The 20,645-nt window shown below is 45.0% G+C and overlaps 1 protein-coding gene across 1 annotated transcript in view; it reads right to left on the minus strand.

Moving 5' to 3' along the window:
* camta1a (calmodulin binding transcription activator 1a) overlaps positions 1-20,645 on the minus strand; it is a 274,741-nt gene that overhangs the window by 99,264 nt on the left and 154,832 nt on the right. The window contains 1 exon segment of the mRNA XM_053425641.1: positions 20,054-20,189. Coding sequence (XP_053281616.1) covers positions 20,054-20,189 — 136 coding nt within the window.

Here is a 20,645-nt window from a genome sequence, read left to right on the forward strand (position 1 = left end):
AGAAGACGACTGAGCTCAATTAATATAATATAGTATAACATATTTTTGGATTTGCTGCTTTTATTTTAACAAGGGTGAAAACAGACGTAGGTTCAAATATAAACTGATAATGGGTGGACCACTATGTGCTATAGGAAGTGCAACTCAGGTACCAGGGGAATAGAGCAAGGGAGGGACGGTGCACATCCCGTATCCTTTCAAAGGAGACGGGCACAGTTCCCTTATCCTAAGAGTAGGGGACACTTTGAATAAATGCAATCCGATACATCTCTCCCATTTACTTTCTTTTCAAAGCTACGCTCCTAAAACACCGGGACGTGCAGTCACGCACTGCCTGACAAGTGCTAAAAGCAGACTTTTCCATGACTCGCCCTCTAACTTCTGGCTACCGTCTCTGCTTCAGGGACGTATGTCTCTCTGCCTGTTCAGCTCCAGACTTCAGGCATGTGCAGTGGCGGGTCTGGCAAGTAGGTCATTAGTGAAAGACAGATACGCTGGCGAACCAAAATGAAATGATTGGTCACAGCGGTATCTATGATAGCTATCAGGAGGTGAAGAGTGATTCAGAAACGTTAGACCAGCTTTGCCTGCACGTCTTAAACACCAAATTGCCATTTGAAGGAGTAAGGAAAGGCCAAAATGTCCTCACAACGATGGTTTCTAAACTAAATGTGTCCACACAACCTTAGATACACTCACGTACACTGACAGTGTCCATATTAAATGGCATCAGGGAAAGGTGGCAAACTCTCTCTATATTCAGTGTAAGGGAAATACGGCTCCCCAGTCTCATGACACATTTGATATACACCCATTGCAAATTAGCCATGAGGCTGCGAGTGTCGATTGAATTGATATTCCAATCATCTGCTTGATATAACTGCAAACAGAACAGCGGCAAAGTCATCTGCGTCGCCTTGATTAGTGAAGTACACAGGCAAGAGAATGCAATTGTCTGTCTTCACAAGGAGCACACTTGTTCCCCAGCAAAGGCCTGTGTCTAATAGAGGCAGCCTCCAATAAATTTGTACAAATATTCCAACAGAAACGGGGAAGGCCGCTTCATCAGTGGGATGTGTTGATAAACAATGGCAGTCTCTATTAGCAGACGCTACCGTCAAGGACGTGCATGTCAGGCCCACGGAACACAGAGAGGAGGAAGGCGGGGAATGAAGGAGAAATGAAACGGGGGAGAAAAAAGGAAACAGAGAACAAACAGCAGGAAGGGAGAAATGAAGGAAGACATAGGGGAGTACAAAAAATAGGTTAAAATAAAAGATATAGAACAAAAATAGGTGAAAGTAAGAAATGAAAAGAAAAAGAGGAAGGAAGGAAGTGAATGAAAAAGAAAGAAAGAAAGAAAGAGTACAAACATGAGGTGATAGAGTGAAACCTTGAAGAAATTATAGGAAAAAAGACAGAAAAATATACAGAACAGAGGGAAGAAAGGAAGGAAAGAAAGAAAGATAATGTAAACTGTAGAAGATAGTACAACAATAGGTGAACGTAAGAAACGAAAAGAAAAAAAGAGGGAAAAAGAGAAGGAAACCGAAGGAAGGAAGGGAATGAAAAAAGAGAGAAAGAAAGAAAGACACTACAAAAAAAAGAGGTGAAAGAGTGAAAACTGGGGTTGTTCTCAGAAAGGTCAGGCTGATTGTCTCTGCCCAAATATGCTGGCCTTTTCAAAATTAACTTGGCAAAGGCGATATTTTCCACAAAGCCGGCATCATGAATCAAAGACGCATCTATAGTTCATCCCTGAAAGCAAAGCAACCTCCCTCCCCGCGTGCTCCACTGACACCCCGCCCTCCTGCACATAGAGCTGACATCTTCAGTAATTATGTAATTAACACTGTGGCAGCTCTAATTTCTGAGATAGTACGTTATAATTGCATTCAGTCGTTCATTAGTTAGGCCCAACATTCGATAGTGTGCGCAGGTGCGGCAGGGGGCCAAAGGCTACTTGTTTTTTGGAATGCAATTGCAGTGTCAATGACTCGATTGGTTTCTGCTTGATAACGCTGACAGGACAGGTTTTTGTAATTTACCAATAATTACCCTCACTCTCGGATACAATAAAAAAAGAGTGGTCTCTGCTAAGATAAACCAATCAGGGCGCGCTCCCTCTGCTCCCTGCCTTATGGTCTGCTTGTCTAGTGTGAATAATGTCCAGTGGAAAGCGCTCGACTGAATTAAATATTACAAAGGTAGAAAAAGACTAAAACAAATGTCACAGAGGAACAGAACATTTTGTCTTCCTGATGCAGGTCTAATACTGTATTAAACGATACTAAAACAGTAATTACCTGAGTGATAATGTTAGGCATGAAAACAAGCAATGCACATCCTGCTGAATGTGATGCATTACACAAGTCAAAGCAGCAGTATGTCTCTGGGAGCTGTTTTTAATGGATTTTTTAAACAACAGTGGCAACCAGTAATCTACATGACCAGATAATAAAGTAGTAGCTTCTGACTGGAGCAAATACCTTTGCTGGGTCTAGACTATTACTGGGAAAGCCTGGCAATAGGGGGAATGAATTGATGCAATTCACACGGGGTGCAACGCACAGTGCATTCAGAGAGAATTCAGACTCACATATTTTGTCACGTGGTCGCCTAATATTCAAATCAAATTTCGCCTCATCAATCCACCCTCTATACGCCACAATGCCAAAGTAAAAACTGTGTTGTGAAAGAGGTAAAAACTGCAATATCACAAGTACTCAGACCCTGTACTCAGTACTTAGTTGAAGCACCTTTGGCAGCGATTACAACCTCGAGTCGTGTGACGCGTTAAAGCTTTGCACAACTGGATTTGGGGATTTTCTGCCATTCTCTTCTGCAGATCCTCTCAAGCTCCGTCAGCTTGGATGGGGACCGTTGTGGGACAGCCAGTTCCAGGTCTCTACAGCGATTAGGGGTTGAGTTGTCGCAGAGCCACCGCCGCGTTGGTCCTGTGCTCAGGGTCACTTTCTGGTTGAAAGAGGTCCTAAGTGTTCTGGACCAAGTTTGCCCTGGAACAGTCCCCCAGTCCCTTCAGGCTGATGTACTATCCCCCACTATGGCACGACCACCCCATGCCTCACTGTGTTGGGGCGGCTGATGAGCGGCGCCTTGTTTCCTCCACACATGACGCTCATAATTGAGGCCAAACAGTTCAATCTTGCTTTCATCAGACCAGAGAATCTTGTTTGTCACAGTCTGAGAATCCTTTAGGGGCTTTTCTGTAAGTGGGCTTTCATGTGTCTTTAACTGAGGCTTCTGTCTGGCCGTGGAGCAAAGTACAATTCTAATTACACACTGCCAAATCAGGTCACCTGTAGGTTCAAACCATAATACATGTACTATTCTTTAGATTTATTTATTATGTCCACACTTTATTCTATTTGTATTACTCTTAATAATATTTGCGGTATCACAGGAGCTCTAGAGATCATAGTGATCAGGTTTTTGCTCACCTCTCATAGGAAAGCCCTTCTCCTGTTTGCCCTGTGTGGCTGAGCAGCCAGCAGCTTTAGGAAGAGTCCAAGTTGTTCCAACTTCTTCCACACGACACTAAACTCTTGGAAACCTTTTAATGCCGCAGAGAGTTAATGCAGCTTTCTCTGTACCTCAACACAATCCTGTCTCTGAGCTCTGCAGGGAGCTTCTCCACTCTCATGGCTGTGCTTTAGATCTGATGTGCACTGTACGATTTGAGAAGTGATATAATAGGAGCCTTTACAAATGATGTCCAATTAATTTAATTTACCATGGGCATACTCTAACAAAGGTGTTAGATGATCAACAGAAATGGGAAACTTCTGAGCTAAAATTCAAATGTTAAAGAAAAGGGTCAGACATTTCAGTTTTTAGTTTAGTTGAAAGTTAATTACGGGGTATTGGGTGTAAATAACCACAGGGAAAATGTATTTAAATATTAACTTAAGGCTGCAACAAAACAAAATGTAAAAAGAAATTGGGTCTGACTATTTCCTGAATGCATTGTAATTGAAGGACAATTTGCTCTTGGGATGTTACCCCCAGAGAAAAATCTCAATTTATGGAGATTAGTAGATGGATAGTATCACACTATTACAATGTTACAGTCTGGTTAGGCAGACAGACAATTTGGTCCCAGTAACACCAGACCTGTCCCAGTCCCTGTGATGATTTCTTCAATTAAGCCTTCCTGGCAGAGGAGGCCAAATGCTTAACTAGGCAGAATTGGAGCTGCCACTAGCTAGAGGTAGCAATGGGCTCCACTTCAACAGCTCATTCATCAGCCCCAGCGCTACCACTGGGCCACCTGTTCTGACACCACGCAGGGATGGAGTCATTTGCATTCTGCTCCAGCCGTCCTCTTTCCCTCTTTCTCCCTCCTTCTCTTTCTCTCTTTCTCTGCCTATACAACTTTAAAGTTCCTCAGTTCAGCTCTGGCAGCTCTGGCAGATAATTGAATACCAGGGTTTGATTTAGTTTGAAATCAATTTGGGAAGGGGCTTTTCATTCATTATACTCCTTGGCTTTGGTACTATGTCTAAAATCCCTCAAACTTTGGCAGGGGCTCGAACATCGTCAATTCAAAGTGAAATTAAGCAGCCCTGAGTTGGATTGACAGGCAAGGAGAACATGATGGGACAGGGAGGGACTGTTGTCTAGGGGTTGGGTGGGTGGACTCCTCTCATCTCCCTTCCCTTCCCCTCCCGTCCCCTCCCATCCCATCCCATCCCCTCCTCTCCTCTCCTGGGGAGTCTTCTCTCCTCTCCTCTCCTCTCCTCTCCTCTCCTCTCCTCTCCTCTCCTGGGGAGTCTTCTCTCCTCTGTGCTCTTTGTCACCACCAGGTGCTGCTGTGAAATAAGGAGAGAGGCGTCGACAGGAGGCAGCCAAGCACACAGCTTGACATTTTAGCCATCTCCCTGCAGACACATATGGCGAGAGCGTGGGTGAATGCGTGTATGCCCTTATGTGGGACAATTTGCTTCCATGAGCATGCATGCACCTGCGTGCGTGTGAATACCTGAATTAATTTGATATAGATACACTATGAGTTAATATTTGCGGATCTTTTTGCTTGTGGTAATTTTAATACTCTGCAACAACTGCTACAACTTTGTGCAAACAACTTATCCTCTGTTGATTGTTATCTACATCTCTGTGACAACATCACACTAGACAACAAGGCTGACACATTAACCACAGACAGTTATAAATCAATGTAATGCATTATACAATAAGTTCCACTGCATAATGGGACATTAGAGCACGCTGCATTTGATAACACCTTGGTGCCGCTGAGAAGAAATATGGAGGTGTTTCAGTAGAGCACATTCACCAGGCACTTTCCTTGGTGTAAAAAGACTCTTTAGCACAGACTGGAGGGTTGGATACAAGCTTTCAATAAAGAAAAGGGATAACACTGTCGAGCGAACAACGGCAAGAGCGCCTTAACTGAGAGGGATGCACAAATGGACACTTGGCATTACAGCCACTGTTGGGGACATCAGCGGCAGAGATCACTACAGGTTTTCTCCACTTTAAAAGCAATTTCTTCCTTTGGAGCCAAACCCCATGGCCAAAGTCTCCAACTCGCTTATCTTCTTGTGTGCTCAAGTCAATTGTCATCACGCGGGCATGAGGCTGTGTTAGATTGTTGAAGCCCCCCGGATATGCTAATCTGTGGTCTGCTCTGACCTTGGGAGAGTGTGTTTGCAGGGTGTCAGACCCCCTAATTCATCAGAGACAGGCCATTAGCTAGCTATCCAGCCACACAAACACACTATAGGACAGGGAAGAAAGTTCTCAGGAAAACTGCAGCAGCCCTCGTTCCTGAGGTATCATTAGTTACTGCCTTTCAAAACTGCTGAATTGGGACACTTACCTGACTTGCCCCATTTTTTGCACCACGAGAGCCAAGATGTTGATGAATGGTTGTATGAAACTGTCACTACCGGAAAATGAAGAGAATAGGGTTAAGGACACATCCTACCCACACGCTTCTACATTAGGGGCCGATGTAGGAAGATAGCAAAACTAAACATTTTCACATTTACTTGAATTTACGTGAATGAACCGCACGATGAATAAAACACCAAAGATCTGCGGCATCTAAGCCCACTCACACTCTGAGCCTCTCTCTGGAGAGTTAGCGAATGAAGGACAAGGTATGTAAATCGAGCATTTTCAAACAATTTCAAAGATGGCGAAGAGTTGCCACGTGAGGTCAGTGGTTGTGAACTACCTCATATATCTAGATGCCAAGTGAGATGGAATAGTAATTACTCCTGTGCATCTCTGAGCGGAGACACAGCCTCTATCTTGTAAGCGGCAATGATTGACAGCCTCAATAAGAGACTCGCGCCGCACCCCCTGCCTTCCGCCTACACGCCCCTGCGACGACTGGTCAAACCAATCGTCTGGTGCCCCTCAGGCGGGGCACGGGTGACACCCCCCTCTGATAATCCTGCCCATCACATCCATCATGCCACCCGGCTCACCCCGTGAGAGGGCACAACCGAGGGAATCTAATCAGGCAGTCTAATTGAGGAGCAGGGCTAGCCAATACCCGAGCTGGGAGGCAGGCTCTGCCTGGGCAGACTCGGGGGACGTCAATAACACTCAGCGGGTGTCGATTCATCAGACCTCCTTAATGTCATTAGCCCTGAGAGGTTCGCTTCACCCCTCTCTCCTTTCTCGCCCCCCCGTCCATCTATCCATCTCATTCTCTCATTTCTCAAACTTTCGCTCACTCACTCTGTTGCTTTTTTTTCTTCTCTTCCCTGTGTCTCCGAATCTATCCATCTCCCGCTCTCATTACCCTCTTGCTCACTAATCTTTCCACAGGTAATAATATGTTCACCTTGCATAACAAGTACAGGACTTGCCTGGAGAATGTTGTATTTCTGTGTCTGTGTCTGGGAAATTGGCACGTCTGCGTTCTCACCACCTCCTTCTGAGGCTGCGTCACCCAGTTTCTTTTCACCACTCCTCCTGCTTGCGTTGCCAGTCTCCTGCCCCCCCTCTCTGCCCCAATGAGTTCTTCCTCTTGCTCTCCAACAACATGCGGTGCATTTTCCAGCTGTTTATTAAACAATGCCAGAGCTTCCTCGGAGCAGGTGATGCAGTCAATTACTCCACAATTACCTGGGTAATTATGCAAAGGAGAAGAGAGAAGAGCAGTAGCAGAGGGATGAAGAGGACCTTGGCAGAGGTGGATCGGCTGCGTTGGCAGAGGTTGGGGCCCAGAATGGCAAGCGATTGAGACCTTGAAGTGACAGTGCCAGCGAGAGTGCAGCTATAAAGGACGATGTGCTCCCCCACCTGCCAAAAACATACACTTACACACACATAAACAACCACAAACACTGCTTGGAACACTCTGCTTCTGCCCCAGGACACTGACACCCGGATGCCTGTGTGCATGTGGCTTTTCCTGAGTGCTTGAGCCTGTTATACAGAGTTTCTATGTTTTTCACTCTCTGCTTCGCGTCAACACCCGTGACAATTAGGTGTCTTAAGAGGCAACAACGAAAGGAGGCTAGGAGGCAGGGAGAAGGTAGGAAAACACTGGATCAGGTGGCAGAGACAGAAGAGAAAAGAACAACAGGAGAAGGGGGAAGGGTAAAATAAGATTGGATGTGAGAAGAGTCCCAAGAGTCTTCAGACTAATACCGATAAAATAAGTGGAGGCTGCTTGTATTCTTGCTTTTGCTTTCAATATTTCTTTTTCCGACCTCAAAAACTGTTTTAAATAACAAAGTGCACGTTTCATTTCTCTCTACCCCGCTCCGTACCAGAAAAAGAAAAAGCTGCTCTGCAATCATCCATGTGGACTGTTTTACACATTGACAGGGAAACTGGTGTCAAGCAGGCCTGACAAGCATGTCTCGGGGTAAATTGAACCACACAGTAAGTATTCTGAAACAAAAAGTGTCAGATAGAAGAAGAGGGCTCGGCATATTGCCTGCCATTGGAGCTTTATGCACTTGGATTGAAAATATTTTCACTGGCAGGGTGAATAGTAAATTGCTTAGTGTCAGCTCATCACTTAAGGAGGATTGTTGGTGGGTATAACACTTCCCAGCACATGGCTTCTGCAAATAGTCTCAAGCCAGCCAACCCCTCTTAACTCCCTCCAAGCATCCTGACGTGATGCCGGGGCTGGAGTCCTGTCTGTGGACACTAAGCTTTTCGGTTATGACTCCCCAAACTCATCACTTTGGCTCATTTCGTCTCCGTGGTGCAGATTAATTTATAAATCCCCCATCAAGTGGGAGGTTAACTGACCAGCCAAAGTAAAGATGACCACATTTTACTGTGGCTCAGTTGAAGGGAAAGTATGGCAGCAAATAAGTGGTTTTACAGCAGATGAGCAGAGTATTCTATGATCCGGAGAAAAAGACCAAACCCTTCTTCCGATAAATTGTTTAAAAAGAAGAAAACACATTCGTCCTTGCCAGAGTTATGTTCATTGGGTTGTTCGTCTGTCCACTTGTCTGTCTGCGTCTGGAAAAGGGTCAGAGTCAGGCGGTCACATGACTATTCTGTGTTAGTGAAGATGGGCATGAGGGAATTACCTCACAGCTCCGTATCTCAAATCTGTGGGATTAAGCTCCATTAAACATGGAGCGCCGCCGAGCTTTATCTCGGGATTTCACTCTGAGACAGTGCAGAGCACACGGGGGAGGAGGGAGGCGCAAGGGAGAAATAGCGATGAAACGTCCTTCACCTTTATCGACCAAATTATATAAAAAAAAGGGGGGATGAGAAAAATTGCCTGTTCCATGGTACAATGGTGGAGGGGAGAACTTGGCCATCTTGCACTCGTGTGTGTAGCATGCTTAAACAACCAGACAGCCTGTCCACTGCCTCTGCAGCTGCCTCCTGGCACACACACACAAATATTTCTGTAAAAGCAGGCCTTTCACTAAATGAGAAATGTCCACTACTTTTACTATGAACCTCTGCACTCAGACAAAAACACACACTTCTTATACATACACACAAGCACAATCAAACAAGCTGTGTGGCTTCAGGAGTAAAACAAGATTAATTAATCGTTTAGTGCTTTCCTTTGCACTGATAAAATGGCACACTCATAATTCGACTGTATTTTAAGTGTCTCATTATATTAAGTGCCGGTTCACACTTTGCCGTTGTGCAATGAGCACACAAATATCCTTAAACTTCTTTGCAATGGATGACCGTGACTAGCCCGAGCGTGGTTTCATTTGAATAATCAATAACACTTCAACATCAACACATTGTCGGCGTCTACTTGTGTTTTTCAGTGAGAAAATTAACCAGTTCATCGTGGAATATGTTAACTTCACAACTTGAGAAAGAAAGAAAGAAAGAAAGAAAGGAAGAAAGAAGGGAGCAAGAGAGAGAGAGAGAGAGAGAGAGAGAGAGCCTGCTGGGAGTCAGGGTGGTCCAGTGATGAACACCTCCTGTGTCCTCCCTTCATCCTCTTTCTCTCTCTCTCCTCTCCTTCCTCTGGGCTGTTATTGATCTGATCTCCTCCTCTCTCAACTGGAGCCATGATTCATGTTGTTCCGACCGGCCCTCACTCACCACACACAGACACAGCTCAGTCATGCCCTCCCCTATCTATCTGTCCATCTGTCTCTGCCTGCTCTCCCTCTCTCTGGCCTCAGGCTAGTCAACCTGCTGTCCACTACAGGGCCACGGTGTCCCGGTTTGCTCCTGTGTGTGAGATCATCTCATCATTTTTATTATTATTATTATTAATATTATTTTAACAATCGTTATTTTTCCTGTAACTATTCTTCAGGTTTATTAAATTATCAACCAACTCTCTGTCTTTTACAGATTTATGTTAAAATGCAGAATCTCAATTGTGCATAACATTGAATTTATTTGGAGTTTTAAATCATATCTCAAAGTTTGTAGCTCTTTGCTTACATGGTACAATAACACATATTAAAATGCTATTTATTTTCCAACTAGAGAATCAAAAGATGGCTTTCATCAATTGTTTGTCATTCGCCCCGATATTTTTTTTACAATATATATATATATAATGTTTCCCCGCTTATTCAGGTTTCATCTCTCAAAGTGTCTCAGTCTTTTCAAATGCAGACTGTTCATTTTATTGAGAGAAAAAAAACTGGAGATAGGGAGAGGGAGAGGGAGAGAGAGAGAGAGAGAGAGGGAGGGAGAGAGACAGAGATGTGTATAGGACTCGCAGCAGCGGGAGCACATAAAAGCCCGGCTCCAGCCAAGGCCCCTGCTCCAATGTGTAGAAATTAATTGAGTGAAAAAAATCTGCTGTTTAAGGTTGAAGTGGGTTATGGGAGGCAGTGTAACAATTGTTTTCTGTTTGCCAGCGGCTATATATCGTTCATTCCGGCTCTCTCTCTCCTCTCCGCTCAGCACTTGCCTCACCCTCCCCACCCTCCTTTCCTCCCTCACCATCCATCCACCTTCTAAGCTTCTCATGCGCCCGCCTCTCCCTTTCATCAGTCTTTTATTTTCCACAGTCCGCAGTCTTTTTGATTCATTTTTATCTCCCCCATTTTCATCCATCACAAAGGGAATTCTCTTAAGGTATCTTTAAATGTAATTGTCTAGCAATAACCGCCTCAATTTATGAAATTAGGTCTTACTATATCTGCACATGTGTGTTTAGTGTGTAAATTCACTCAAATACTGTATGCAGCATACATTCACACTCATCCCCTGAGATTCCTTCAGTGAAACTAAACAACTTCACACAATTTGTGTCGGTGCATCAGTCTACATATATGCATCATTATTTGGTGGCAGTGACATTAACAAGGGACCGGTGTCGACACACAATGCGGAACAAGCTAGGCTTCCCCTTGGGCTTCACCGAGTGACTCACTCTCTCCTCACATTTAGAAATCCACCGAGTGTGTGTTGCTGCCTTTCATTCCAACACGAGCAAAAATAAAGCACATATCAAAACAACAACAACAAAAACAACAAAATCATCATTGAAAATCCACGGAAATTGAAGAAACGAGGCAAGGACAGATGCATGCCGTGCTCAGGATACATCTATTCAGATTACTGTGAAAAGAACAAGGTTAACACTGATGTATCGGGCAGGAACGGAAAGAGAAAAAAAGTCAAAAGCAATACAAACACGAGAGGAGAGGATTGGAAGAGGAGAAACACAAGGCAGGACGACACAAAGTTATGACTAACAAAACAAGACAAGACCATTTCTGCATCAGTTTCTCCTCTGTTGCCCAAAGCAGAGGGGTTAAACCTGCTTCCTGAGTTAAACTCCTCTTTAGCATCCTTTCATGTGAAATACGAAAACCTTTCAATATCACTCTGAGGAAAGCCCGGTTGTTCGCACTGTATAATTCTATACAAACACTCAGCCATTCTCTTTGAACTTTGCTGCTCCACTCATTACACCTCTTTGAAGAGTGCATGCTGAAGTATTGGAACATTTTGATTTTGTAGTTATTAAATGTAACACAGCAGCAAATTACATCTAAACCTCTGTGTTGCTGGTTAATAATACATGGACCATGTGCAGCACCCAGTAGAATAAATAACCGAGCAAAAGGCAAAGATAAAGGTAGCCGATAAGTAAGAAGCTTGAGTATAACAAATTCATCTCACAGCAAATGTCAATACACAAATATATTTTTTTTTTGCAGATGAGGCATAAAAAAGCTCTTGTGGAATTTGTTGGGTGAGCGCTACTGCCTTTCTGAATAAAGAAGAAGATAACGTCGCAGGATGATTCCCACTCAAAGCCTTTGCCCCTCTGTGTGTGGTACTCTCCTAAACACCAGTGCTGTGCTCCCTATCTGGAGGATATTAGAAGAACCAAGTGTTCCAGAGGCAGCAGGGGAAAGAGGAGATCTGAAGACGGCTGATGCTCTTGACATAGGGGTTTTCCTTCACCACAGGAATGGCCTCATAGTAACAGAGACAACTGGACTAAGCAGCTTTTTTTTTTCAAAGGGAAGAGGCTGGAGGTAAGAAAGAAAGAGTAGGAGAAAGAGAGAGAGAGAGAGAGGAAAGGGAACAAGATAAAGAACGAAGGGGAGAAAGGAGTGCTCGCACATTCAGAAAAAGGCATATCCCGGAGAGATGTCCAAAACATTTCAGACAGTCAATATAATACATTTTACAGGTTTTCAGGGAGAGAAATCCACTCTTTGATTCTACTCAAACCTCAGCCAACCCTGGGGTTTGGGCCTGTACACAGATATGCCCCAGAAATGCGTGAACCAGTCAAAAGTGTTTGTACATCATTAAACTGAAATTTTGCAAAGAACTTGACATGGAGGTGGGAGTGATGCTGCAACGTCCTGCCTTCCTTTGAACTCCCTACCTTAAAACTACAAGTGATTCAACTGAATCCAGCACTGGTTTCGAGGTCAGCACCAGAATGGCTCTTTCACTAGATAACACATTGTACCACTTGGTGTTTTCCAGGCAATGTGGATCTCTGAAGACTTTTGCTGGCGTGGATATGAGAAATGGTAGAAAGCAAAAGCCTCGGTAAAAGTCGCTCATTAACATAAAAGCCAGAGCCCTGTGTTGCCCAGGGATCTGTGTTTCGCTCACGAGACCAAACAAAAGGAGAATTCACACACTCGGAGCAAACCACAGAGTCATCCGAAGCTCGCTGGCTGCCTCCTCGCTGCCTGCAGTGCTCTGTTTTCCACACCCTCTCTGCAACCCTGCTTTGCATATCTGCATATCTACTGCTCCCAGGGGGGTTACATATATCAAAAACTGGCTAACTCAGTTGATTCGGTGGACCAGCAATATTAATAAGGATAATGAGCGACATGCAGAGAACTAGGAAGCTTCGGTCTCAAAAGAGGTTTTCCTGCCAAGTGTCCCCAAAGCAACAGTCATATGGATTCAAGTCATTTCCACTTCCTCATTTCACTGTGTTCCATTATTCTATTGAATTAGTTTTTACCACAAGAGAAATGAAGACGGTGTGTGTAGCTGCCGGACAATTTCTCTCCGTTCTTTTCCCCGGGCCAGGGAGGGAAGTTGGGAGCTGTATAGTCGGGACCCCCGATAAAAAACCCAGTCTATTAATGGGCTTTATCCATTTATAGAACTCCAAATCCGAAAGTTTTGCCAACAAATTAAAATGTTCCTCAGTCTTTTTCTTTCTTTTTTTTTCTTGGGGACAATTTGCTTTCCACTTCACAGCAAAATAGGGGGAGCCCCTGTGGAGTTCCCTCAGCATGACAACGCCGCAACAAATGGTAAATTAAATTACAGAAGCTGTCGATAATGCTCAGCTCTTTGACGGCTCCTTATGCATTCAACCCCAATACGGCGACCTTTCCAAAATTAGGGGGCCCTCAAATCTGGCGGTTGGATTGAAATGGTGATAGCGGGGTCAGCATGAAAGGCAGATTGAGTGCTTAACGGCTGCGGAGTGATTTGGCAATTCTAAGACCTAAGAGAGGAAAACTAATTACTGTGGGCTTAAAGGAAAACCATGGGTAAAGTGGAGGCTCCCAATGCTGGGGGTAAGGCGTTCATGTGGGAAGGCTTTGGTTTGGTTGCTAATAACAAGATAACAACCCCCATTAAGTCATTATGCTGGGGAGAGGATCACTGCTTTAATCTACTGTGCTAGATTAAAAAAAGAAGAAAGAAAAAGCTGCACAATTACTAAAAATGGATACCCGGTTCCAACACCTGTACCTATTGTGAATGGCAAGATCTAAAGCTAAATGCTACTAACGCCCGAGTAGTGATTTGTTCTGTGTTCAGCGTGACGTCTATATTATTGCACCGTGAAGCGTTTTACATTCTTTGCTGCAAGGTTTATGTTCAGCTTCCATTAATATTTCACTAGCCTGACTAGATGAGAGGACCCAACCTTGCACCTGCCGTGCACATGTAACCACTCCACGACAATAACTCCACATGAGAGCAGAAGGTTAGGAGTTATAACCATGGTAACTGCTCTTTAAAAACATCACACACATTGGTCTTAACTCCTCCACAATCAGGTAATTCAAAAAAGAGGAGCTAGCTGTGTGAGCTCCGAGGCAAAGAGAGAGAGAAAAAAAAGAAAAAGAAGCTGAATAACAAAGCAGGCTCCGGGAGAAGAGAGAAGACAATGGAAACAGTAATCGATTTACTGTCTTTACAGAGAAGGCAACTGACTGTTGTCTAACAGACGGCCAATAAGTTGGAATAAAAATGGAAAAATACAAACTTTTTTTCCCCCGGGCATTGCCGGTATCAGTAATCTGATCTTAATTTCACAGTTGACTTGGGGCAGGATGCAGGATGCAGGAGGGAAGGCATGCATGGTGTCACCTCCTCTCAGAAACAGGGGTTTGTTTAGTGCCCTCTCACATCTGGCTCTCGCAATCTGGTGATATCAGCCACTGCATCTATAAATCAGTTATACCACTGCAACTGAAAACACACGGCAACACAAAGAAACCCCATTTCACAGATATGCAGCTAGTTGACTCACCAATGCTACCCATCCCGGTGGCTATGGAATTGGGAAATGTTATTTCTTTCCCCACCGATTTGAACTATGACACAAAAAGGTACAAGCGTAAAGCTGTGCCTGATGGGAGTCACTCGAAATCGGATAGAAATTTGCTTGGATGGACAGAAAAAAAAAAAACGTCAATATTTACTGCAAAAGTGAAGGCTAGACAAGGAGTTAAATGTTGAAGGTCATGTGATATTGAAAGCCAATGCAGTGTAGCATCCAGCGTGCATCCACTAGCATCCACTCCATTACAACATTAGCAACTAATGTTTTGACATTTGTCTTCATTATTATCAATGAACAGAGGCGATTGAGCCACCAGCATGCTCCATTACCCTCCTTCATTGCACAGTTGCACAGTTGAAATCACACATTAGGGCGGATCCAACATGAAATGACAAGTTACGGCGGCTAAGGATGCACCAGCTGATTATTTAGGTGGTGGAGGGGTTAGCGAGTTGGGTGAAGGGATGGCGGGGTGGAGCCGAGGCAGGCATGGGAGTTGGGGAATTGCTGGAGAACTGTATTGGCATTAAAGTCTGGGAAGCGCGGGGGCACAGAGCAGCGCAGCACACCTTAAGAAGAGAAGCTCATTTCAATCGGTATAATTAGCCTGTGGTAATGAAATAAGTCAGAGGCAGTGCCACCTTCACTTAAGAGAAAATCGATCTGCGTTTGAGGGAGTTTATTAAAGCTTAGGGATAATGGGGTGATAGGATAGAAGGGGCGGAGGAGTGGAAGAGATAGGGGGGGTTGAGGCCGGCATCAACAGTTAATCAGGTAAGAGGAGGTTGGTCGCATTGGGGCAGAAGCTTGACAAGAAGTGGAACGGAGATCAGTCGGAGTTTGTCAAAGCAGATGTGATTGAGGTCTCTGCTATTTCACAGCGGGAAGCCAGGGGATGCCAGAGCTTTGCACACAATGAGACTTGCAGCTTTAATTAAGATGACATCACTCTGTGGGGGAACAAAGCCAATCAAAACCTGGTGTAACAGAGGATCCTGATTAATGGACAAGCCAAGTGACATCCTCATTAGGGCGCTTGTTAGGATCCCTGGGCAGGCTTGGTCATGGGTAGGAGCTGGTGAACAATTTGAGCTCGGTAGGAGCAGGTTATGGTGAGATAATCACTGACGGACAACTGTCCTCAAGTGCCCCAAATGCATGCTGGTTCCTGGTGGTGCTGCTTGCTCATTTATCCAGCCGTCTGGCCAACTCACCTGGAGTGATGGGGGAGACGTCAGGAAGGCAGGCTGCTATTTCACGGCCTGTTAAGCGCTAATGCCGCAACATGCCCCGCGCTCCAATTTTAGGGAACAGGGAGCATTACCGCCCAACTCAAGGTTCTGTCCGTCTGGACTGTGGACTTGGAGTAGGGGGGTGGAGTAGAGTAGAACAATGAAAGATCTAGTAAAGGAATTAAAAGGCTGAGAAATGAAAGACACAGAGGGAGGAGGAGAGAAAGACATACATGGAGAGAGAAAGAGTAGAGCTCTGTTTTACACGGGCTGCTGAGCCAGCACTGCGGAGCCGACAGGACACCAGCAGCACACGCTGACATCTACTACTGCCACGCAAGGCTGCCTCTCCCAGGCCCCAGAAGGCCTCTCACTCCCGGACTCCACACCACCCCCTCGCCCGAGCCACTGAACATCACTAGCCTGAAACACCCACAACATTTGTCCTCTCTGTGCACTAAACCTGGCCCATGTAATAACCACAGAACCTCTATTAAGCCCTGGCTGGCTGGGGAATCAGAGCAGCAACAGCACTGCATGAGTGATGGAAAGAATAGCAAGTAAAAAAGAAAGAAAGGTTAAGCTGAAGTTATGTCAACTCTTTGCGCACTGCCTCGTGAAGGTACCACCTAAATTATGTATTGAAATGGATCTTTACTTTCTGCCTCCAAATAGAGTGGTGAGCGGAAAATATCGCTGGTCTCCTCTCCTGTAGGCTCCAACTTTCACTGAGCAGGGGGCACAGGTCAAGTCATTTGTATGTGCTTACAGTAAGCATGAGTGTACATGATGGGTCAAGGATCCCATCATAGGTTGGTTACAGCAGTGATGGATCGCCTCTCGCTGTCAGTCCCGAGGAGTGAGGTGTTTAAAGGACATGGCTCGGGTCTTCCAAGGCTGCTAGATGTGAATGTGTACACAGACACACAAAAACACACAACACCGTCTGCGGTTGGGGGTCGGAAACAGTAATTTAGACTGGGACTTTGACTCCATCCCAGGTCACCGGAGATGGGTCAATAAAAAGGATTTTTTTGGGATGTTATTACTGGAGAAAGAGGTCATGGGAGAAAATAAAATCTAACTTATATTTCTATCATGTCGGTAAGTAAATCCAACATTAGTTGAGGGGCAGTTTCCTGTGTGTGCTCTGTCTCTCTCTCTGAACAAGGAATACAAATTCACGTGAGGTTGTACTTTCTTTCCGAACACTCATGAGCAATGAATAATTATTATTATTGATGACAATTATCTGAGGCAGAATCAATATAGAAGGTAATGGCTGGCAGTAGTAGTGCTGCAGTAGCAGTAAGACACACACACACACAGTTCAGCAGGGTGCACATGCACAGGTAAGGTAAGCGCCTGATGCAAGAGGTCTATCCACTCATTCCTTCTTGTTATATCATCGCTGGACAAGTGGACCGTTCACCAGAGCCTAAAACGACCCTCAGGCCACCGGGAAATGTCCCAGTGCTCCCAACAGGGGTGTCCGCTACCGCCAGTCTCCACAACGGGATTCAGCACAGAAACTGTGTGCAGAGTGTTACTATGTACAGTTTGTGCAATAGCAGTCATAGACCAAGTTCTATGAGCTCCCATGTGGCTTTGCAGTCCTACATCAGTCTCTGCCCGTGTTCTCTCTATCCACTCACCTTCACATCTTGCGCCGGCTCTGCAGCTCACAAAGCAATTAGCTCTGGTAAAGTAGACCGGTTACAACATATAGGAGCAGAGTCAAAATTACAGGAGGGAGAGTTACACTTTCTTCGCAGTAACTGCCGGCAGCTCAGTGAACAGCCAGCAGTCTTTATGTGTGTGTACGAGATGTGATGATTTTGCTTTAGTGCACTCTTTATCTTGTGTTGTTGCATACTGCTCACCGCACATCACAGGTTTAATGATTCGGCAACTGTACTCTATCTGACCCTCTGCGCATTGAAAGTAATGGGCATAAAATACGGTAATAGTAGGCAGCAGATTACTTAGTGTTCAAGTGTCGACTGGAATGTAAAGAAACGTAAAGACTCGGGTTGGGTACTAAAGAAATCTGCCTGCGTTGCCTCAGCTTCTCTCTGGCTGCTTCCTCCTCGGTGCAGCAGTGCATCATATAACGCACGTCAATCGACTCCACCACCATGAGTCACACATGCTGTGGTTACGTGCCTCAAACCATCAGACAGAATAAACAACACATCAAGAGGCATTTAGAGTAAAAACTCAAATTAAAAGTCAAAGCTGAATTTGGCTGTTGCTCTTTTAAAATGAATCAGTGAGAACAGTTGTTTATAGGCAGCATTGCTAACTTACAGCCTTTTCTTGATATAATTAAATTAGCAACTGTTTTCATGGCTTCGTGTTTTTACAAGAGGAGGAAATTATTATAGAACAAGAGCCGTTCGCAAGATACAGCCGTTGTAATTTCGCCAAATGAGGGAGTGAATTATTTCTGGAGCATTGACCAGCACTGATAATGGAAAACAGGACAGTGGCCTACAGTAAAGTATTCTGTAAGGGGTGGGGGGGCCTTGCTTCTGTGAATACCGATGTGCTCCTCAATGACATGGAAAAAACATCAGAAACAAAGTAGACTTTTCAACTGGCACCTGCTGCCATTTTCCAGTAAACCTTCTGCTTAAGATGTAATTTTATTCATATTTTTAAACATGCTTTAGGACCGGATTTGGAGGAACAGCTGGCTCTTGCTATAAATATTACTAGACATGTTTACTGTAAAAGAGCCAGCTTATACCGCTGCCATATCATAGCACAATGTCCCAGGCTGTTTTCTTGAAGGGATATGTGTCATAGGAGTGGAATCTGAGTAGCGCTGAATCTGGTCAAACACATGGAGACTTACACAGCTTGAATGAAAGAATTAAAAAAACTTCTCTGTAAATGTAAACTAACACAAAAAGCAGATGACATATGACCCAATCCTGTTGCTGGAATAAAAACTAAATACATTGAATGGTTTCAATTGACTCTGTTGGAAATGTAAGTAATAAAAGGTAGTTTAACCCGAGCTTTTATATAAGAGACCACATCAATGCACCTTGATGCTGGTTGCCACCAGTCAATCAGCCAAACAAAGAAGGAGGTAGAGTTGCTCTCTGATCTCTGTCTCTGAAAAGGTTACAAGTATTCTGTGTGGATTGACACAATAACAGCTTAACCATTACTGTATTCACATGTTAATATAAAAAAGTATTACTGACTAAACCTCCTGTAAAAGTAGGACTGTCAGAAACTGGGAGCAAATATGAAACAGTCCAAAAAGCTGGATGCTCCTATTCCCAACAGGTTATCAGACCACTGCAAGGACCAGAGATGACACTGAGCTGGCTCGGCGAGGGAGGAGGCCATTTTCGTGAAGTAACAAATATCTGGAGGAGTACAAACAGAGAGCAGAGCTCCTGTTGGGAGAATGCCTGAGCTTTGTCTTTGTCACGCTGTGTGACACCGGCTCACAGCACCACTCCCTGAGGTGTGTGGTTAGGTTATGTATACATGTGCACGGATTGAGCACAAGCCTGTGTGTGTGTGTGCGTGTGTGTGTGTGTGTGTGTGTGTGTGTGTGTGTGTGTGTGTGTGTGTGTGTGTGTGTGTGTGTGTGTGTGTGTGTGTGTGTGTGTGTGTGTGTGTGTGTGTGTGTGTGTGTGTGTGTGTGTGAGAGAGAGAGACAGAAATCTCCCACACTCACATCTCTACCTCTTCTCTATCTGAGCTCCGGTGCTTCTGGAATCAGTGTTTGTGGCTGAACATACGAAAAAGCCCAGAATCCAAACTTCAGTACCTTTTGAAAGAAGGGGAAGTGAAGGAGCCTGGGGATGAGACTTGCCTATTCTCATATATGGGACTGCTGATAAATCAGCCGAGGTGCTAGCACCTCAGGTTGAGCAGGATTGAGCCTTGGTAAGCCAAGAACAGAAACAACCGGGGCTTTTATGGCTGTGGCTGGTATGGGGAGCGACTTGGAGTGAGGTGAGGGAACGCCAGCTCCACAGCACTGCTTTGAGCCAGCAAGATTAATGTAGGCTCTCTGGAGCAAAGGCAACATCCAGAGCCTTAATAAGGTACAAACAATCGGTTCCACTCCACTGGCTTCCCAGGGAAAACTATTGTTGTGCCGCATTGTTTCTTGGTGAGGCTCCTTGGAGACGCGGGACGACTGCAGCATGTGACTGTCTCCATTACAGCCAGGGGAGAGCTCACTGGAAACCCGTGTTTGTCTGTGCCAGAGTGAAGGTTGGCTCTCGTCCCGCCCCACACCCGCCCCCCCGCCCTGCCTCCTTCCCCTCGAAATCCAAACTCTTGTCAGCCCACTCACCTCAACTCCCTGCACTTTCAACTTCATGTGATCCTCCCGTGTGGTCTTCCCGTCTTTCCTCTTCTTCCAGCAGTAGCCATCCTTCCTGTACTTCACCTTCTTCCTATTGTACAGTATCATCGACCCATTCTGCGGCCTGGATCCGTGGAGACAGGACACAGAGAGAGAGAGAGAGAGAGAGAGAGAGAGAGAGGGAGAGAGCAAACGACAGAAAGATGAGATGAGAAGAATTTTTAGGCAAAGCTACAGCACAGCGCTGGGACTCATTTTAGAGACGTACAAAGAGGCCCGACACGAGTCTGCGTCGGGCAGAGCAATGCACCAGTGACTTAGATGACAGAGCTTCTTCATGGTGTTTTTTAGTTTTGGTATGCACACTTTAACAATGAACAGAGCAGCCTTCAGCACACATTTTTTTCCCAATGAGAAGTGTGTGTGCTGCAAGCAGCTTAAGTGACACTCCTCTCATGGAGTAAATTACATGAAGGCCAGTGTGTAAGGCAAGCGGAGTGGGGGGGGTTGTGTGTATGGGGCCCTTCCTTCCTTGTCTCTCATTCATCCAACTTAAATGAGTAGTGGTGTTGGAAGTCCC

Source organism: Pleuronectes platessa, chromosome 6 (assembly GCF_947347685.1).
Source record: "Pleuronectes platessa chromosome 6, fPlePla1.1, whole genome shotgun sequence".
Taxonomy (NCBI): domain Eukaryota; kingdom Metazoa; phylum Chordata; class Actinopteri; order Pleuronectiformes; family Pleuronectidae; genus Pleuronectes; species Pleuronectes platessa.